At 42.9% G+C, this 21,388-nt stretch overlaps 1 protein-coding gene across 4 annotated transcripts in view; it reads right to left on the bottom strand.

Annotated features, from left to right (window-relative positions):
• The window catches only part of TPD52L1 (TPD52 like 1), a 92,375-nt gene extending 72,162 nt beyond the window's left edge, over positions 1–20,213 (bottom strand). For all 4 annotated transcript variants that reach the window (XM_032407945.1, XM_032407944.1, XM_032407947.1 and 1 more), the window contains exon 1: positions 19,972–20,213. In XM_032407945.1, coding sequence (XP_032263836.1) covers positions 19,972–19,990 — 19 coding nt within the window. In that variant the 5' untranslated portion in view covers positions 19,991–20,213. The remainder of the gene's footprint in view (positions 1–19,971) is intronic.
• Between the last annotated feature and the right edge of the window lie 1,175 nt (positions 20,214–21,388).

Raw genomic sequence — 21,388 nt, forward strand, 5'->3', positions numbered from 1 at the left:
TTCCTTCTTGGCTGTTAGCTCTGAAACTCAACATCTTTCCTACATCAGTGTCCCAGAGGCAGCCTTGTCCATAAGAACTGCCCTGAAGGGGTGATCTAGACAAGAGTCACCAGGAGAGGGGCAGTCCAAAGTCAACTTTCCAAATGAAGCCCAAGTGCCCCCCAGAATCTTCCTAATGTCCCAGAGACTCCTGAGACCCTGGAATCAGTAGACTATCCAATACTGACTCCCTGTAGGTCTCTTGGAAAATCCTGGCCTTTGTCAACTTGGGAGAAGAGTCTGTCCTAGTTCATCATATCCCCAGAATCTATACATTGCATAGCACACAGAAGATGTTCACCAAATGTTTGTCAGTAAATAAGTATCATAAAATAGCATATGCTTCTAACTAGGTCTGCCCTCGGTGCTAGTATAAAATACCCAAATTCTATAGTGATTCATAGTCTAATATTTAAATCCCATGATGCTGATTAAGTCTTGGTTTGGTTTCTTCTCCCTCTTTTTTCTGTAGAAACTAGACAGCACGTACATAATAAGGTAAAATAGCTTATTGGCCTCAACACGATCGCTGAATTCCCCAGCTGCCTTAGTTCTTTTGTTGTACCCTGACTGAAATGTTTCTTGAGTCTCTTAGACAGATGTGTTATTTAGTTCTCTTGATTATTCCTAAGTTTTCCTGAAGAGGTACTTGTATTCTGACCTCTTCGTTCTCCTGAATTTTGGTCTTGGTATCATTATGTCTGCTAATCATTTAGATCATGTATTATCAAGTTTGCTAATTAATTACTACAAATTAATTACTACAGGGTATAAATTAAAAAATTATGACATCATATTCATTACTTGGTTCGCTGCCATCAGATTCTTCACCTTTCTGGATTTTCTTTTTAAATATATATATTTTGGGGGCACCTGGGTGACTCAGTTGGTTAAGCGTCTGCCTTCGGCTCCAGTCATGATCCCAGGGTCCTGGGATCAAGTCCTGCATTGGGCTCCCTAATCAGCGGGGAGTCTGCTTCTCCCTCTCCCTCTGTCCCCCATCCTGCTCACGCTCTCTCTCGCTCTCAAATAAATAAAATCTTTAAAAAAAATTTTTTAAATAAATATATATATATTTTTTATTTTTAAGTAATCTCTATACCCAAAGTGGGGCTTGAACTTATAACCCCAAGATCAAGAGCCTCCTCACACTCCATGGACTGAGCTAGCCAGGCGCCCCTTACCTTTCTAAATCTAAAAGAGAAAAGCCAACTGTAGACTTGAACACAACTTCTAAGATTACTCTAAGCCATCATTTTCCCCTTTTCTGGTTCTAGCCTTGTAATTTGCACAAGAGTAACACCAGCCTCCTTCACACTACCAGAAAGTACCATGAATACTCACAATTAGACGTACCAGAAAGCATTCAGCTAATATAAAGGGCTATGCTAATAGCAAGTCATTTGGCTGTGATTCTGTGGGCCCCCAGAACAGAAGCTCGTAGGATTCTGTTTCTTTATTTAAAAGAACTCTGAGCAAGGAAATACAAAACATTCTTGATACTGAATATATCATTAGAAGGACCAGGAAACAGTGTCTTATATAGATGCTAAACAGTCTCATTTTGTGTTTTCAATTGTAAGTGGAATTATCCAGAATGTGGTAATTAACACTCTCCTTTATGTTCTCTGATCAAGAAACATCTGACTGGTTATAGCCATACATTATATAAATATATATATATATAGTTTAGTTACTGAAAAATTATGTACCACATTTAATTTGCAAATTCTAATGTGTCAGTAATTTCAGGACCTTCAAAGTTAAAGTAAAATTTTACTCAATTAAAAAAAGTTATAAACCATGCTTGGCACTAACTGTATCCAATTAACCACAGCAGGTGGTAGGTAATTGTGGAAAAACACTTATTGCAGATTGCAAATAAATCTGTCTTTTGAAAATGTAATAGTACAAGACTGCCTTTCTTTTCCCCTTCCTTCCCTCCTTTCTCCCTTTTCTCCCTAAAGGAGTCAAACTGGCTTACAACATTATATATGATGAACTAACAATTACATACAAATAAAATAGGGGAGTTGTACAGTGGTTATTTTAAAACACAGAGGTTAAATTGAGCTGTTTGATGATGCTCAAAGACTGAGTATAACAGTCACCCACATGATAGAGCACAAACTGAGGAAGAGTAATACCCAGAGCTGTGGGTTCAAGGTGAGGAAAAAGTGGGGTCAGGTTGGTATCAGAGTTTTGTCCAGTGGTGGATTCAAGTGCACTCACACTCCAGGTAGAAGGTGACTTTGCTTATTGAAATGGCTTTCAAACATCCTCCCTTAACCAGACGGTCCATAAGATGCTGCTCCCCAGAGCACCACAGACCTGTTAAAACCATTTCCAAGTATTAGAGTGTTTAGATAACAGTATCATGCTTGAGAGCAGAAAAGACTCATTTTAAGTAAGAGCTGCCTTTTCAGCATTTCTGTCCATAAAAAGATCACGGGTATTCAGAGTGGGTAAATTGAAGGAATAGGAAAAAAAAAAAAAAAAAAAGAACTTAGTATCCTAGAGTGAAAAGAAGGAATGGAAGATCATTCTGCTGTCTTGAAGCTTTATCCTATGAAAAAGAACTTGTGCCTTAAATATATACCAGGGGCAATGAAATTATCAGCACTGTAAAAACAAAACAGTAGTATAATTCTCATTGTAAATAATGAAACAGAAAGAGAAAAAAGAAATACAAAGAGAAAGGACAGGAATAGAAATCGAAATGGGAAAAGGACGATCTGCTTGTAAAATACTTTGAATGATTTTTCAAGTTAAGTATTCAACTACTAATATGAAGGAAAACTAGCATTCCTATAGTGTTAGTTGACCAAGCGCTTTGAGGCCTGCTTGGGGAGCGGGGGGTTTTGGGGGGGGGGGGGTTACTATAATTTCGATTCACACTGAGGGAGTCCAGTCTCTGAACAGCTGTCTGCAACCGGGAGGCAGAAGGGGACAACCCCAGGTCTCTGGGCTGTGCTGTCCTGCCTTAAACAGCACGCAGTGAGGGCGGGCTTGGGTAGCTCTATAATGCACCGTGATAAAGGAGAACGAAAGACAGCTGACACAGTGTTTTGCTCTGGAATTTCACTGTCTCCTGGAGAGCTCAAATTGATCAGGAAAGTGACTGAGGAAGTTGCGTCCAACCTACAGGACAAAACCACGAGGGGTGCCTGGAATTCAGTCAGACATGTCTGTGAAGTGGCCTGAAGAGTATGAAGGAATTACATCAACCGTCTCTACAGTTGGGTGGAAAGTCACCTTTCTGTTTTGTAAGAACCAAAAAAAAAAAAAAAATGCAAAATCCAATCAAGTGATGTGGGGGCTGCAGGTTTCCCTTGAGAAGACATGGAGTTATGGACACGGCAATTATATTTCAGCGATTATTCACCAGGGTCACCAGTGGGAGGCCCGGCAATGCCACAACACCAATTGCTGGCCTTTGTACAAACAACCTCAAGAGTACTCAGAAAGCCACCCCTCTCTGCTGGGAAGGAAGCTCAGTTAACCCTAGTGTCTTTGCACAGAGTATCAATCCCAGAGAATAATCTACAACCACCACTCCACTCACCCCTCATTTCACCGCCCCCCTTTCCCAATTTATTGTTTTCCTTAGCATTTACCAACTTCCAGTATATCTTTCATTAATTTGTGTTGTCTATTCTTTGCCTCTTCCCAGGAATGTGAACTTCCTGAGAGCAGAAATTTTCATTTTGTTTGCTCATGTTTTCCTGGAGCCTAGTACAATGCCTAGTACACAGATAGTTTAAGTGATTATTGAATGAAGCAATGAATGGATTTAAAAAAAATGAATAAAACCAAAACCAAGAACTAGTGTTTTTGTAAAAGGCATCTGAATATTTGGTATTTTATATCGTATTTGAAAGAATTTGGTCTATTGAGAGACTATCTGGCTTATAATTACAATTTTAAATGTTTGATTAGGTAACTGGTTTAATGTGACTTTTAAGTGGAAATTCAGCTAAGTTCGTAAGTAATATTGGAATATTTAAGAGAATTCTAGATTTACTGTATTTATATATTTGATTTTTAGATTTATAAGGTTTAAGTATTCAGGAAGGCTAGTCAATTAGAAAACTGAAGTACTTATATATGAAATTGAGTGTATCAACTAAATCTGTGTACCAGTTACAAAGTTCCTTTAAAAGTCTTTATTAACATTTCCTAATTTTACCAATAGAATAAGATTTGCAAGCTGTACTTAGGTTTTCTGAATCTGACTTTAATGAATAAAATGTTAACTTTTAAATTTTAAACTTTTAATTTTAAATTTAAATTTTAAATTTTTAAATTAAAAATAAACTTTCAAAAGAGTCTTTTCAACAGGACAGAGAGACAAATCACCACAGTGTGCTGCAGAAGGTGAAAGGCTGCATATGTGTACAGAGAGAATCACAGAAAACCCAAGTCCTTGTTCTGGTGCCCTCACTTATAAGAAACTAGCCTAGGTCAATCCCCTCATCTCTTGGGAGTGATTTCATCCACAACATGAGATTGCATGAAAGTCCCTGGAATTCTAAATTATGACACTGTTCCTTAAGGACATAAGACAGATTCAAAATGCTGCAGGGGTTGAGAAGAGGGGGGATTCGTTGCATGGGGAAAATCAGGAGTTCACCAGTGGAGAGGGATGTGACAAGTCAAAATGAGGGGAAACAGCATTCGAGGCACATGAAACCACATGAGCAAACGCTCTCGCATGGGAAAATGGAAAGTGGGGAGTCAGTGGAAAATGTCCAGTGGTGAGCCAGCCAACAAGTCTGGTCAAGAGAGCACTCCACCACGCCACCAATGTGTTGAAGAATCTGTCTCACAGCTCAAAAGGCTAACGTATTAGTAGCAGCCTTTACCACATCTGCCAGGATATAAGAAACAGTTTACTAACACATTGATAGTATTTACATAGGACCTAAACAAACAATTAGTTATCAAAATTATTTTATCCATTTTATTAAGATTAGATTTTACAAGAAGGATGTTTTTAAATTACTCAGTAATTTCTTGGCACCTTATTTAAAAATGAGCTACATTACTTCATTAGCCTAAGATGAATGATGACTCAAATATTCATCTTACAGAATCCATCTTCAGTTCTATGAAACTGAAAGAATACCCACATAACCTGGAATTTCTGTAAAAATTCTCGACAAAGCTAAAAATACTCTCCACTGAAAGGTCAGTAAAATTTGGAGATGAATGGATTCATATTCATCAATATTTCAAACCCTAGCAGGCTATCAGCGAGGTCTTGGGGGAAGGAAATAAGCGTTTTTCAAGTTTCATTCAGTAACTACTTGCAGCCTGCATGTTTTTAAGCAACACAAGAATAAAGACATATTTTCTCCTAAATCTTTATAAATTAGCTAAGCAAAACAGGCCACATGTACATTATAAAAGAAAATGTCACCAAATTATTGTAGCTTCTATCTCTATAAAGGAGACTTTCGGGGCGCCTGGGTGGCTCAGTCGTTAAGCGTCTGCCTTCGGCTCAGGTCATGATCCCAGGGTCCTGGGATCGAGCCCCGCATCGGGCTGCCTGCTCTGCGGGAAGCCTGCTTCTCCCTCTCCCACTCCCCCTGCTTGTGTTCCTGCTCTCGCTGTGTCTCTCTCTGTCAAATAAATAAATAAAATCTTTAAAAACAAAAAAAAAAAGGAGACTTTCATCTGTCCAGTTAAAATAATTTGAACAGGCGTTGCTGACCCAAGATTTTCAAATTGCATTGAAAATCAGCTGCTCAGGCAAACCACTCCCAATGGGATTGGGTTGAAGCTCTGCTGCTCATCCCTCTTCCACCTTGTTGGAGCCCCCACACCAGGACAACCAGGAGAACATGGGCACCCGAGCACACGGTCCATCTGCACACCTCACACTGAGTCTCAGTATTTGCTCCATGTTTGTTCAGTGGAGATTAGAGAAACAGAATACCCATTTCTTTGTATTATACATCAGGTATCCAGTGACCTTTCTTTTGAGCTGTCCCACAACAAAACTATTCCCACAGAAAATCTGAATAAGCAATGCAGAATTTACTAACTGAATTTACTAATTTACTAAATTTACTAATTTACTAACAGAATTTACTAATATCACAGGGCAAACTAGGAGGGGATTTATAACTTTTCCTGGGCCGACATCATTAGAAGCATCTCTCTCTTTTTTTTTTTTTTTAAGATTTTATTTATTTATTTGACAGAGAGAGACACAGCGAGAGAAGGAACACAAGCAGGGGGAGTGCGAGAGGGAGAAGCAGACTCCCCGCTGAGCAGGGAGCCCGACGTGGGGCTCGATCCCAGGACCCTGGGATCATGACCTGAGCCGAAGGCAGACGCTTAACGACTGAGCCACCCAGGCGCCCCTAGAAGCATCTCTTGTTCTAAGTTTCTCCCCCTCAGCCCTCAAGCATCTCCTTCTCTCACATTCTTTCTTTTTTTGTCCCTCCAGGACTCAGTTTCTGTGTGCCCTTTCCACTCCACGTCCCCTAGCTCCCCCTGACTCTCTCCAGATCCCCCTCAGTCCCCTTTTATTAAGACGAGGAACTTAATTCTGTCCCAGCTTCTGTGTTTATGTTGACATAGCCCAACTCCTAAGTTTAATGATCATCTCCAGGATTTTAACATCAGGAATGACACTGAACGACAGTGGAGCCGTACTGAGAGCTCTTACAATCACCCCAGCGCTTCTTCAACTTGGGAAGCTTTTATGAGAAGTTATAATACAATTTTTAAAAAAATATTAATTTCTTACAAAAGTTGAAATGTTCACACACACACACACACCCCCAATTACACTCTGGAGGGTCATATATGACGTATCTACTCAACATCATTCATTCATCGTTTCCCCATAAGTATTTACATAGCGTTATCCATGAATGAGTCATTTTCTAGACACTGGTGATATGGCCATAAAGAACAGCTGAAGTCCCTGACCACAAGGAGCTTAATGCTCATTGGGAGAAAAAGAAAATAATTATGCATAAAATAAAATGCCACAGTGCTACAAAGAAAAATAAGGCAGAGTAAAGGAGATAGTGATGGATCATGTTTTTAAGTGCAATATGTGTGTATGTCTATATATATATACACATATATACTAAAAGTTTTCATTTGTGCCTTTTTTTTAACATTTAAAGTGGCAAGAGCAGAAATCTACAGTTGTCATTAGAAGCTTTTCAGAATATGGAGAAATCTCAAACAGGCTGCTAAGCAACAGACACCAGGATTTTCAGCCTTGCCATCCAGAACACATACCTATTTTCATGGTTTTGCATTCCTTCAGCACAGCTGCGCGGAAATAACCTCAAAGCTACGAGAGACCAGAAACAAGATCTGCTAACCGAACAGATAGATTATCTCTGCGGCATGTTCCCCAAAGATTTATTAAATTATTATGAGAGAAGCCATGGGAACATAAATAAAAAATTTAACCTGTTCATCCTCAGAATGTGTCCAAACAATAAATGTTGCTTTGTAGGTCTGCTATGCACATCATTAAGCTTTCATCCAAGTAAATAAAGAAGGACTAAAAGAGCAACCATTTAAAATATTTACGCTCTTTCAGTGCATTCTAGTAGGTACAATTTATGCTTCAGAAGACAACTTTGCACATGGGCCAGATGTCCAAAATTCTATCAACTTATCTATTTATTTCTATCTTCAACCGACTCATCTTTCCTTAGCTCCAGCAAGCTATTTTTAACTTTGTGGTAGGTGGTATACAAAATCCAAAGAATTTTCCGATAAAAGAATGCATTAAAGGTAGTAGCTCAACACCTAACTGCTATAACAAAAATAGGGCAGTAGGCTCACAGAGGAAGGACTGTGGTTCATTCACCTGTTTCCCTACCCCCTGGCCCAGCACAGAGGGTGCGTGATGCATATTCCAGGAGGAATTAATAAATGAATCTCACCTTGTCATACCAGTACCCAAGTGCGGTCACAAGCACCTCACACGCATTGTCTCAGTTGTCACAAAGCCCGCAGGACGGCCGTCACTTTCCCACTTTGTAGATGAGCTAGTTAACTGAGATGTGAGTAAGATGAAGATCACGTAGCTAAGAAGGGACTGAAATGGGACATGAATCAAAATCTTCGTGACTACATCCATGCTTGCCACCACCAGGCTAGAGTCCCTTTATAGGACAGAACCTTTCTTTTCCTTTCATCTAGTTTATTCCTCTTGGCTTCCCCCCACAGGACCACAGTCTCTCCTCAGCCTGAGGAAATAGTGAGTATATAGTCATTGACTAAATGCGAAGGACCAGCCTCTGGAGTAAAATTTTAGGAACTGCATTTGAAAATAAAAATACCTAACCTGACTGCAAACTTTCCATATTAAAATGGGAGCAAACTTGCTTCAAGGAACAGCAGCTTAATACATGGCTACTTATTTCATCAACTCACAAGAAGAGTCTTCCCTCCAGTACCCTAAAACGGTCTTATTAAAGTAACATCATCAAGGGAGTACCATCCCATCACGTCTGTCATATTCTATTGGTTAGAAGCAAGTCACAGGTCCTGTCGGAAATCTGGGGGAGGGATTATATAAAGGTGTGAGTACCAGAAGTCAGAAATATCTGGGGTCATCTGAGGGTCTGTCCACCACAAGCACCAGCAGGGGCTTTACACACATGCATGTGCATGACCTCGTCCAGTGAGTTAACAACAGAACTGGAAATGAGGCGTGTGCATCAGAATCATCTGGATGGTATGCTAAAACACAGATGTCCTGCCCCCAAGTTTCTAATTTAGTAGGTCTAGGGTAGGAGATTGCATTTCTTACAAGTTCCCAGGTAAAGCTGATGGTGCTGGTTAAGGGATCACACTTCACGACCTATAGACTAGAGTGTCCAAGCCACTTCCACTGCCACCTCCCAAAGCAGCCAGCTCTCAGTCCTTTAGGATTAGGAATGTACATACTGGCAGCACGGTCTGCCCATGGAAGGCGCATGCAAGCCTGGTGACACACAGAGGGCTTTTGGGGCAGACAATTCTGGAGTCCCAGATACTTAGAGCATGGTCTAGAAGATGAGGAACACGATCTAGGTGGGCCTATAGACATTCTCAACAAGGCTCAGACAGACAAAGTTAAAAAGACACCCTCTAAAATTAATGGCTCAGGACAGGGGTCAAGAATCGTGAAGGGTCAGACTTTAGCCTACTTGCAAGCTACCAAATTAGCCTGTCAGCTTCACAGATCTTGGCAGAAGACACAAGATGCCTGGATCACAGAAAAAAAGACAATTATAGCAATAGCAATAGCCATAGTAACATCATTGCATCAGTTCCTTGAGCCCTAATTCCAAAAGGGTGACATGATGAGGGTCAGATGTTGCCTGTTTACACAGTAGGGTGTGTTTCAGGAAAGTAACACTGAGATTAGGAAGCCCTGATTTCATAAGGTGGCTGCTAGCAAATCTACCTGACACCTGGTCCAGAGGGAGACTTGATCTTTATTATCCTGGACAGTAAATCAATCTGCCCCAAGGGAGAGTCTCTCCTTTCCAAGGCCCCTGTTATGCCAAACATCCCTGAAAAGACAGTGCAAAGAAAAGTAGCTGTTAATGCCTTTGCTCAGAGGACCAGTTGTGCAGAAACTTGAGAAACCTATGGAGAATTGTCTCCTGACAACAGGGGTCCAGTTGCCAGGCCTCAGGGTAACCCTGACTGGCAAGATGAGGACATAAGCCAGCAAGGTATCTGAGGAAGAGTTTTTGAGGCAGAGGGATCAGTAAATTAAAAGGCGCTGAAGACCAACCAAAGGGAATTAACCAGCAGGGTGTTGGGACACAGGGTCAGGGAAGTTACAGCGGAGGAAGGGGAATATAGATCACAAAGCATCCTTCCTTTCGGCTGGTGTAAGGACTCTGCACTTTATTCTGAGTGAAATGAGGAGTTACTGCAGGGTTTTGAAGGGAGGCGTGGCATGGGACCAAATGTTTTGAGAGGATCGCTCTGGTTACCATGTTGGGAATGGATTGAAGATAGGCCAGGGCCAAAACAGGGAGACCAGCTAGAAAACTCATGCAGAAACCAGGTGAGAGATGGTGATGGCCTGGGCCAAGGCCCTATCAACAGAAGGGTGGGAAGTTGTTGGACTGGAGGTATATTTTGGAAGTAAGACTGGAGATGGGGTATGGTAGGGTAAACCCACCCAAGACAAAAACCTCTCAGGCTTTGGGCTTCTGCATTTGAAATGGACTTGCCATTAACTGACAAGGGGATAAGTTGGGGAAAACTAGCGATATTTGGGGAGGAAGGAGATCAGAAGTTCAATGTTAGTCATGTTAAGTCGAGATACTTATATCAGACATTCATGCAGACGTATCAAGTGGGTATTCTGAAGTTGAGGGGAATTTGAAATTCGGGAGCTGTTAGTGTCTGGATGGAATTTTAAAAGCACGAGTCCTGAGTAGCTCACAAGAGAAGGAGTTCAGATAGAAAGCAAAGGAGCTTGAGACAGGGCTTGTGAAGAAAGAGGAGGAAAAAAGAGGCCGATGCCCTGGAAACCAAGAGAACAAAGCGCTTCAGGAAGTAGTGAGCATCTATGTAAGTGGTGCTGGTAGGTCAACCAAGATGAGGACTGAGAACTGATCACTGGATTTTTTTTTTTAAGAGGGAGAGCTAATTGGGGCACCTGGTGGCTCGGTCTGTTGAGCGACTCTTGGTTTCAGCTCAGGTCGTGATCTCAGGGTTGTGGGATCGAGCCCTGCTTCTGGCTCCAGGATCTTTCCCCTCCACCTCCCTCCCTCTGGTTCTTCCCCTGCTGACACTGGCACATGCATGTGTGCGTGCTTCGCTCTCTTTCTCTCTCAAAGAAATAAATAAATCTTTAAAAAAAAAAGATAAATCGTAAATAATTTTAAAAAAAGAGGGAGAGCAAATTATCTCTTTCCTCAAATCAACTGGAACCCAAATTCAAAGCTATTTTGGGACCATTATGCCTCCGCCAAATATAACAGGTCCCATTACATTAATCTAAAATATTTATTTTCCCTCAGCCTTGGAAAAGGGCTAAGTAGAACAGACAAAACTCTGAGAAGGACAGAGGCCAGCTCCACAGAGTCGGGCACAGGGCATCACTGGAGAGTAGAGGGCACTGAGCCCCTCAGGAATCAAACAGAACACCGGCACCACGTTCTTTCTTTTCCAGAGCTCAGATCTCCACAGGAAGGTAGTTGTTGTACCTGGATATGTTGTAAATTCCTGGCTCTTTGCAAACAAGCATATTTAACTGTAAGTTCACAAAATGTGGGATGAAGCCAAATAGAAATGGGTTTTTACCCTTGTTAAAAAGATGACAGGCCCAAATGAAGTCGCTTTTGTTAGTCCCACCTCAGCAAATCAAGACTTACTACCTAACCTAACTGCAGTCTCAGCCTCTTCCAGCGATGTAACCTTTAACCAGTGAGGCTGGGGTCAGAGGTCAGCGCTAGTGGGGAAATCCACCTGATGGACCTCTTCTGATCCCCACAGATGGGGAAGGTGACCTTGCCTGAAACGATGCACTCTTTGCTAGAAATTTCCTTTTTCTTTCACATCCCCTTCTGTCTATAAAAGCCTGCCATTCTATACCGCTCCTCAGAGTCCCTCTCTGCTTGCTAGCTGGGACACTGCCCAATTCACGTATTGTTGAAAACAGCCAATCCGGTCTTCAAATTTACTCAGCTGAATTTTGTTTTTATAATAGCCTCCATTAGCAAAGGTCATCAAAAGTTGCATCTGTATCTAATTGTAAGATATGGGATAATGACGTGGAGAACAAAGGCAAAAAGAAAAAAAATTAAATTTTCTTACAACTTACAGCCCATTGAGAAGTACTTGAGACAGGAACAGTGACCTTCCTCCCCAAACTCAAGTGCCTCGATGTTAATACCTTGCTGGAGGCAAAAGACAACCTTAGCTTGACATTAGCCAGACGTCCAAGATCCTGGAAATCGTCTTTAGCATATGAAAATCCTTTTGGAAACTTCCTTTATCTCCATTCCCTCCCTCCACAAGATATAAGTTAGCAATCACCTTCCAAGCATATGGTCCACTGACATACATCTGAAGGGTCTCACGAGCACAAGTTTACTAGACAGTAGTAAATGACCCCTCAAGGTTCTGGAAACCTTGCTTCCAAATTCCTTAGAGACTTACACTATCCCTAAGCCAACTTGAAAGTATATAATCAATCACTCCTCACAACCCCAGTGCGGCTCCTTCTGCCCACAGGTCCTGTCCCCGTGCTTTAATAAAAACCACCTTTTTTTGCAATGAAGATGTCCCAAGAATTCTTTCTTAACCATTAGCTCCCAGACCCCAACATTTCACATCAATAGCAGGATATAAAAGGGTAGAGCTAGATACCACTGATCGACTATTTGCTCCGAACTCGTTAATGAAGGAAGGAGCAACCCCATAACCTAACTGTTGAGGAGAACAAAGGCAAGAGAAATGTAGCGAAAATTAAATTTCCTTACAACTTGCAGCCCCCTGATAAACACGGGAGACGGGCTGAGTGTGACATTCCTCACGGAACTCAGGGCTGCCTGAATGTTGATGTTTCACTAGGGACTAAAAGCAACCTTATCTTGACAGTAGCCAGACCTCCCGGATCCTAGGGATCCTAGAACTCTTCTTTAACGTGCAGACATCCCTTTAGAGACGTCGGTGATCTCCACCCGCCCCCCAAACTTTAAATTATATAATCAGTCACTCCTCACAATCCCAGTGCAGCTCTTTCTGCTGACATCCTGTCCCCGTGCTAGAATAAAAGCACCTTTTTGCACCATAAGACGCCTCAAGAATTCTTTCTTGACATTGTGCTCAAGGACCCTGCATCAAGAACCAAAAGGAATTTAAGTGGGGGAGGGGAGGGGCAATACTGTGAACTCCAACAGTTTTCAAATGCGTATCTGAACCTCTTTCCAGATGTATTTTCCATCTGTTTACTGTTACCCAATCCACCTTGCTTTTTTTTTTTTTCTATACAGTACTTGCTTTTTAAATGTATTAGACTGTTTATCAGTAAATACAAGGCCTTCCTCTCTGGCAATGCCAATGCAATTTCCGGCCAGAGGAGCCAAGCTCTTCTCCAAAGTACAAAAGGATCTGTCAAGTGCCCGTGAGCGGCCCTGCCAGGAAGTAACCACCTTCCTTCTGGCTAGTGGATACTCCCCTCACATCTTCTGGGCATGCAGATTTCTCAAAATAGCAGGATCACATTTCAAAAAAATTTCTGAATGTGTGTTCTTATTTCCACACATTCTCAAAACTGTCGCGGTGGAAAAAATGCAAGTCCTAATTCTCCCAACATGCTTCCTTCTTTCAGGGACGGCGTCCTGGAGAGCAGGCTCTGGGGACCTGTGGAGTGAGCATCTCATAAATGACTGGAACCCCGCCTGGCACACAGTAGGCCCACAATAAAGAGGTATTTTCCTTGCCGGTAATGCGCTTCTTGGACTGGGGAAAATGTGAGGAAGCGATGAGTAATCGCTTGGGAAGAAGCCTCCCAATCTTTTGAAACAAACTTTGCAGGAACCATGGATATGTTGAAACTCCCAGGTGGGGCCCTGGGGTATCAAAAATGGAATAACAGGGGCCAAAGACTGCACTTTCCTCCTGGCCTGCCCTAACTCTTTTAAGTAAGGGAACCCATCTTTCCATGATGCCTTCATGTACAAATGAATCCATCTTGGAAGCCAAAATGTTGGAAAATACAGACAATTTTCTTTGTAGCTCTCATTATTGCTACTTTCAGCTCATTCGTGTGCGGGGGGAGGGGGAGGGATCAGAGAAAAAACAAATATCTGACAGCTCGAGACTCGGAAATCAAGAGATTTGAAGAGATCCCCTCACCCAAGCTTTTTCTTTTGAATGAATCCGCTCCACTTCTAGGATCCTTCACGAGGAGCTTGCTAGTGATCGACAAAAGAAATGTCTAATTATAAGAAAAATGCATTTTGCAATTTTCAAGGGGTTGGAGGATTCTGTATTTTAGATACACATCAGGAAAGTGTAATCTGTAAGGTACAAATAACCATAGGTAAGTTTGGAGATGAGGCGTAACGCACACATACATTTTCAGTGCATGATACATTATCTGGCTAAGCGCAAATAGCAAAGTGCCAGATTTTTGTCTTTTGAAAAGGAAGCAATATGTTGGTGACAAAAGGGTATTCTTGAAGATCTGTGGTTGTATTTTGGGAATTTCGTCTCCTCTGCATCAAAATGCAACACTTACAAAAGACTCACGCTGTGAGAAACTATTTAAAATTTATCTTTCCTTGAGGACCCAAAGCTTTCTTTTAGCCAACTCAAATTCATTTAAAATGTTCTGTTGCCTTCCCTGGTGCATTAAGGATGATTCTTAATTTAATACAGATATTTTAAATAAATTGCACTGCATTTCTTAAATATCCAATGGAAGGTAAAATGACAGGCTTGAAAATTTAGTTTGGGATCATCCTTTTTGTGTTCTTCACTGCATCCTACCTCAGTAAACTGAAGAGGTGGCTTCACAGCGTTGGGGACAATTCAGACCTGCAATAATAGTGAACACGTGCACTATATGGAGAGCAAACCAGGGGGATGGCTGAGGCTGATGCCCTCTTTTTTGCCATTTTAGACCAAACATTTAACACGGAAATTGCTACAGTAGCTTAAGGACAAATCCACTGACTATTCATCTTTTCCACTAGGTATCTTGTTAAAGTAGGTATTGTGCTAATATGCTTAGGAGACAGGTAAATAAATAAAACATATTCACGTTAACAAGTAATTATAATACTCAGGAGACTAAAGATCTTTCCTTTTCGGGTACTCCTTGAGATTAGTCCTTTCAGCCAGCATCCTACTTTCCGGAAACAAGCGTGCATATCCTCATGTCTCTTATTTATTCTACAGTCCTGAGATTACGGATATGAATGAACACCAAGCGGAGTAACATATTTGAACCATTCCACATTTGAACTGGCTTATCTTTGCAGTTAGTAATAAAATTCTATACTGGTTCTAAGAATCACATGGCTTGTTGTGACTTACTGAATTCATCTTGAAAACAGAACTAAAACAACACATTGTTGACATAAGAGCACACTACCACCCCACCCTACCTCACCCCACCCCCGCCCCCAGCTTGCCATATTATGGGGCTTATTCTTGCAGACCTCAAGAATTCTGGTCATATTCTTTCAGACCTAGACCCTGCCCATATGTGGGATGGACAGTGGGATTAAGGCCTGCCCTTTTAAAACCCCCTTGACCGTATGAATGTAAAGCAAAATCTATGATTTGTAACTCTGCACACTGACTGCTTATGCATACCAATGTAAGGAGATGGTACAGAACAGTAATTAAAATCCCAATGTACGAAGTCAAACTTTCGGATTTCAAATCTGGGCTCTAACACATCCAAGCTGTATGAGTTGGAGAAAGTTGGGTAACTACTATCTTTCAGTGTCCTCATCTGTAAAATGAAAATAACATTACCTTCTTCAGGATTTCATTTTAGTTATTAAATAACACAATTCTGTAGTGTATAACATGGCATCTGGCATTAAAAAAAAAACCACTAAAATATTATTGTTATTGTCACCCTCAATGTGAATTAGTTCTAATCGGCATTCTAGTATTCAAAAACTCCCATTGGGATGGAAATATGTAATCTCCTCAGTTCTGTGTGCATTACCCACGGAGATGGCTCTTCTTAGCTATCCTCCCTGGAAAGATGACTCATGTCAAATTCATCTTCGTCTTCTGCTGGCATATGCTGTCCTGCACATGACTGTGGGGCTAGTGTAGGGGTGAAGTGGTGAGGCTCAGACTCTGGACTGAAGCAGACCTGCAGTTAAATTCTTCCTCCCCCACTTAATTTTTCTGATCTTTAGTTTCCGTGTCTACAAAATGAGTTAAAAATAATGGTATCTGGGCGCCTGGGTGGCTCAGTCGGTTAAGCATTTGCCTTCGGCTCAGGTCACGATCCCAGGGTCCTGGGATCAAGCCCCACATTGGGCTCCCTGCTCAGGGGGGAGTCTGCTTCTCCCTCTCCCTCTGCCCCTCCTCCCTGCATGTGCACGCATGCAAGTGTGCTCTCTTTCTCTCTCTCTCTCCCTCCCTCTCTCTCTCAAATAAATAAATAAAACCTTAAAAAAAAAGTAATGGTATCTATCCCATAGTGTTACTATAAGAATTCAATAAGATAATGCATGCAAAGTTCTTGGTATATGCCACTAAAAGCAAGAACCAGTATTTATATAGTATTTATCATGTGCTGGGAACTGTTTTAAAGCATTTTGCATGTATTAACTCCTTAAATCCTCAATACAATCCTACGATATAGGTACTATTATTATTCTCACTTTATGTATGGGAACATCAAGGCCCAGAGGGATCAAGTAACTTGTCCAGGGTCATATTAATGGTAAGTGAGAATGACAGAATTAAAATTCAGGCAGTTTGCTTGGATTCTGGAATCTTAACCATATCCCCTGTTGCGTCTCAGTAGTAAGTGCTTATCGGGTATTTGCTATTACTACAGTAATCAATAAATACTTGTTGAAATATTTAGCAAATCAATATTTGCCGAAGGACTGATTTATTATTTACTGCATCTCACTAAGTACCAAATCTTGTCACAGGCCACAAAAATGGACTCTCTTGCTTACAGGTTTTTTGAAGCAACTTCTCAGATTCTGCCTACCCAAAGTATTAAGAAAACAAGTATATTAGGGCAGACAATTTGAAATAGGTTCCAATATACTATAATATCTATCATTTATATGATTAGATTTTATGAGTATTTTAATTAAAATAACAGTATAAGATTTGCGCAAAGGACTATCTTTAATTATGGATACAATACTACCTATTTTAAAACTTTGGGGGGAAATAAAACTACAGGAGGTAGCTTTGAAGGCAGTAAGAACACTCTTAAAAATTTTTTAAAAATCATAAATTAAAATATGTAACACCTACCTCCCATAGTTTGAGGTTTATGATTATAGTCCCTGAAATATACAAAACAAATCTTTTCCTTGAGTAATCTGATCCCTACAACATAAGAGACTTAACCTGTGCTATTTGGCATGGAGAAGAGGGATTATTTTATTGTTTTCTTTGTAAACAAAGTATTACAAAGCAAAACTGTCTTCCATGAAATATTAAGAAAAAGGATATAACTGTATTCAGTTTTCTACGGCTTCATTCCTTGCCTCATTTTCTGTTCTGATCCTTGTTTATTTTCATTCACCTGTTTCTAATTTACATTATCTTGCTGTGTTTTTTAAACATGTATAAATTGCCATAAATTCTTCCTGGAACAAGATGGGTGTAAATAAATGTCCTGTGAACAAAGTATAGTTATAATGGAAGTTACACATGACATTTTCGTTTTAATGGATTTGGAAACAGGTAAGATTAATCTGACATTTATAACTTCACATCATTTACAGATCTCTGAGAATCCTCCTGAGTAGACTGTCTGAATTTAAAAGTTACTGCAGTAGGCCGAATAATGACCCCCAAAGGTAGCAGGTCCCAATCCTTGGGACCGTAAATGTTACTTTATATGGGAAAGGGGTCTTTGCAGATGTGATTATTTAAGGATCTTGGGATATGGAGATTATCCTGGATTATTCAGACGAGCTCTAAATGAAACCACAAGCATTCTTATAAAAGACAGAGAGAGATCTGATAGACAGAGAAGGCAACGTGACCCCCAAGGCAGAGACTGCAGTGATGTGGACAAGGAATGCCGGCAGCCACAAGAAGCTGGGAGAGGCAAGGAATCAGTTAATTCTTAGAGCCTCCAGAGGAGCAAAGCCCTGCTGACTGTTTAATTGTGGTCCAGTGACAGTGCTTTTGGGCTTGCAGCCTTCAGAACTGTAAGGATAAATTTCTGTTGTAAAAGTATAATGTTAGAGTCATCCTTGATACCATCATCCTACATACCCATTCCAAAGTTAGCTGATTTTTTTTCCTAAGTAGTTCTTAAATCTGTTCATTTCTCTCCTCCCGGCTGACCGTCACCCTAGTCCAAATCTTCCGAAGACAACTTCACTTGCCCTTTAAGGTGGGCTCCCCACCCACTCAGATTCCACCCACTCATGAAGGGGAGGGAAGAGTGGCAAAGGGGGTAGGGGGACATAAATGGGGACTTCAGTTTTCTTTTTCCTCCAAAAGCGGCAGGCTTTGAATGGGACCAGCACTCACTGCGTGCGCTCTGCTACCCACCCTCTACTTGATGTTAAAAGGAATTCACATGCTCTGCCCGTTTCCTCTCTGGAGAATGGGAATGAGAACACTACCTCATGGGACTGTTGTGAAGAAGTGAGTCAACAAGTGGAAAGCACAAACAGAAACACAGTAAACAATCTTCACTATTTTGATTATCACCTACTAGGCCAGACTTTCAGGCTCTCACTGGAGCTATGTGGCCCTCTTTTAGATCACTAACACAGCTGCGATTTTACACTTCATTTATCAGTAACTATCAAATTACTGTCTGTTACTTCCTCTACTATAAATGTCATGAAGCCAAAATCAAGTCTGTGCTTGCTCCCCCTAGCACGGTACTTGGCAAAAGGAAAGCACTGGAATATCTGTTAAGTAAATCTCGCAAGTAAAGCAAACCAGTGACACTGACGGTTCCGACCTATAGTTTAGCTGTCTTCAGAATTCAGATGAGTCTTACTCTCCGATGTCAATGAATAACCAATTACTTGGGAAGCTTTCAAATATACCCATGCCCACGCCCTCGAGATTCCACTTTGATTGATCTGGGATCAGTCAGTATTTAACACTGCAAATAATTCTAATCTGCAAGGCAGGTTGGAAAGCTCCAGTGTTGTTCCCACCTGCTTCAGGTCAGGAGTGAAGGCTGCCTTTGAATCTGATCCACAACCCCCACCCTTGGTTGAATTCTCCTTTCCTAATTAGATAATGGGGAATAAAAAACACTGGAAGCAGCAGCTTTATGGGCAGGATCTTGGCTGATGGAACACACCAGGATGGTTCCTACTGTTCACACAACTGTAATCCTGGCAGCAAACCTGTTGGGTGGCTTCAGCCCAGGCCCAAGCACCCACCAAGTCGCCCTCATTCAGGAAAGGGTCTTGAACCTCTTCTTACCTTTATTTTTTAATTTTTTAAATTTTTTTAATGGGCACAGTTCCATACGGACTCCCTACCCCTGGTCCGAGTGTGACCCCAAGACACGAGGCTGCCCTTGGTGACGCCGCCGCCACGGGCTCCTACAGCAGGCGACCCCGGTAGCGGGGAGCGAGGCGGCCAGAACGCGGCCGGGGACCCTGCGCGCCCGGCCCGGGGGAGGCAGAGGTCTCTCCCTGCCCTGGGAAACCGGGACACACGCGTCTATCGCTGGAGATCCCCGGGCGGGTAACGCTCTCCTGCCTCGGAAGGCAAGTCCCGGCTCCGCAAGCCCCCGGCGCAGCCGGGGGCCCCGGGTCTCCGCGGAGCCACCACCCCCGCGCGCGCCGCCCAGCCCGAACTTGGGACCGGACGCCAGCCCACTGCTCAGGCCTTGAGGAGCCGCGTTCCCTCCCTGTTCCCCCAAGGGCCAGGGGAACGCCTCGCGGATTCCGGACCCAGCACAACAGGTCCTCCGGACACCCGCGAGGTTGGGAAAGCGCGCGGGGGGGGGCGGGGGTCTGGCTGGGAAAAGAAGTCGAGCGTTCTGTGGGCGCATTTCCAGCGGAGGGACCTCCCCACTTAGCATCTTCACTGGCCCCAGCCACACAGCAAATCCTGAGTTTGGGGAGCAGGGATTATCCCGCAGGCCCGGGTAGGAGCGGAGTTGCGGCCGTGTGCAGATGGCACCCATCCGCTCCGTCCGAGAGCAAAGTTACGCGGTGCCGGGAAAGCGCCTCTCTGCGCGCCAGGACGCGACCCTCAGGGCGACGGGCGACCACTCACCTTGCGCCTGCGCCTCCATGGTGGCCGACGTCGGAGTCCGCGCGGCGGGGCTCCCGGGCGCTTCCAGAAAAGCAGGCGGCGGTGCCCGAGCTCGGGACGCAGCTGGCCCCGCCGCCCGCGTCCGCCCTCCCCCTGCGCACTTGTCGCGAGCGCTGCGTGGAAGGGGTGGGGGGCCGGGGGCCGCCTGCACCGCCGCTGTGGTTAGCTCCGCGGCGTCCAGTGCACCTGGCCCGCACCACGCGGGGAAGGAGCCCGCCGCTGGGCGCCACCTGCCGGCCGCTCTGCGCATGGCGCCGGGGGCGCCCACTCGGGGCTCCGGGCGCCTGCTCGGGCCCTACAAGCGCCTGACCCAGCCGGAGCGGGCCCTCCAGCGCGGGGGCCCAGGGCAAATCCCCAGGGAGAGAGGACGGAGGGTGGATTTACAATACTGAACCCTAGCTCCCGGTGGAAATACGGAGTTTGGATCCTGTGATCCCCTGCCCTCAACATTTTTGTCAAATGATCAATGTATAACCTTGTTTTATGTGGGTTTCTGTTTAAAGATACCTTATTTATGTATTGTTGACTCATGAACTTTGAGCTCAGGGCCATCATCATTAGAGCTGACACCTGAGTGAAACCTAGTAAGCTTATTTAACTGAACAACATTTCACGGGAACCATTTTAAATAGCAAAATCAGCCCCCTCCCCCCGAAAGCACAAAAATGGTGTATCTGTAGTCTGTGAAAAGGGCACTTGTTTACCGTCTGAGAGCTGAAACAAGGTAGAGCTTAGCCTTGTCTGACCTCAGCTGGAAAGGCATGCCGCCTGCCCGCCCAAGTTTTTCGGGGCTCTGCCCAAGTCTGGAATGACCGCGAAAGCCCTGCATTGATTTTGCTGTCACAAACAAATTTTAATAATGAGGCAAATTCACAGATATGGAGTCCTCAAATAATAAGCATCAACTGTGGGTATATTTTCTAATTTGGAACCCATGAGCCATTCCTGTAAGCTGATGAAGCAGTCACATTTTCAGAGAAAAGACTAGAAACTGACAGTTTTGTTCCAAGCCTGGCTTGGCAGGGTGACTAGAAAGCATAGCAGAGAAGAAAAATCAGCTCATGTCTCACCTTTTCAGATCTTTAGCCCTTACACATCTCTTTCTCTTCACATCTACACATTCTCCATCTGTAAAATGAGAGATAGTATTTATTTACATTTGCTCTTGAATGGTTTGTTATTATTTTTTTCAGGTTTTTTTTTTTTCTCCTTAAAATAGATGTTAAAGTCTGTCAGGGTCAAGTATGTGTCCTTTATCAACCACCCCCCCCCCATTTCTTGCCAAAAAGCCTTATACAAATTCATAGCTCAAAAAAGATTTATTGGGGTGCCTGGGTGGCTCAGGTGGTTAAGCGTCTGACTCGATTTCAGCTCAGGT

This window comes from Phoca vitulina, unplaced genomic scaffold (genome assembly GCF_004348235.1).
Source record: "Phoca vitulina isolate PV1807 unplaced genomic scaffold, GSC_HSeal_1.0 scaffold9, whole genome shotgun sequence".
Lineage (NCBI taxonomy): Eukaryota > Metazoa > Chordata > Mammalia > Carnivora > Phocidae > Phoca > Phoca vitulina.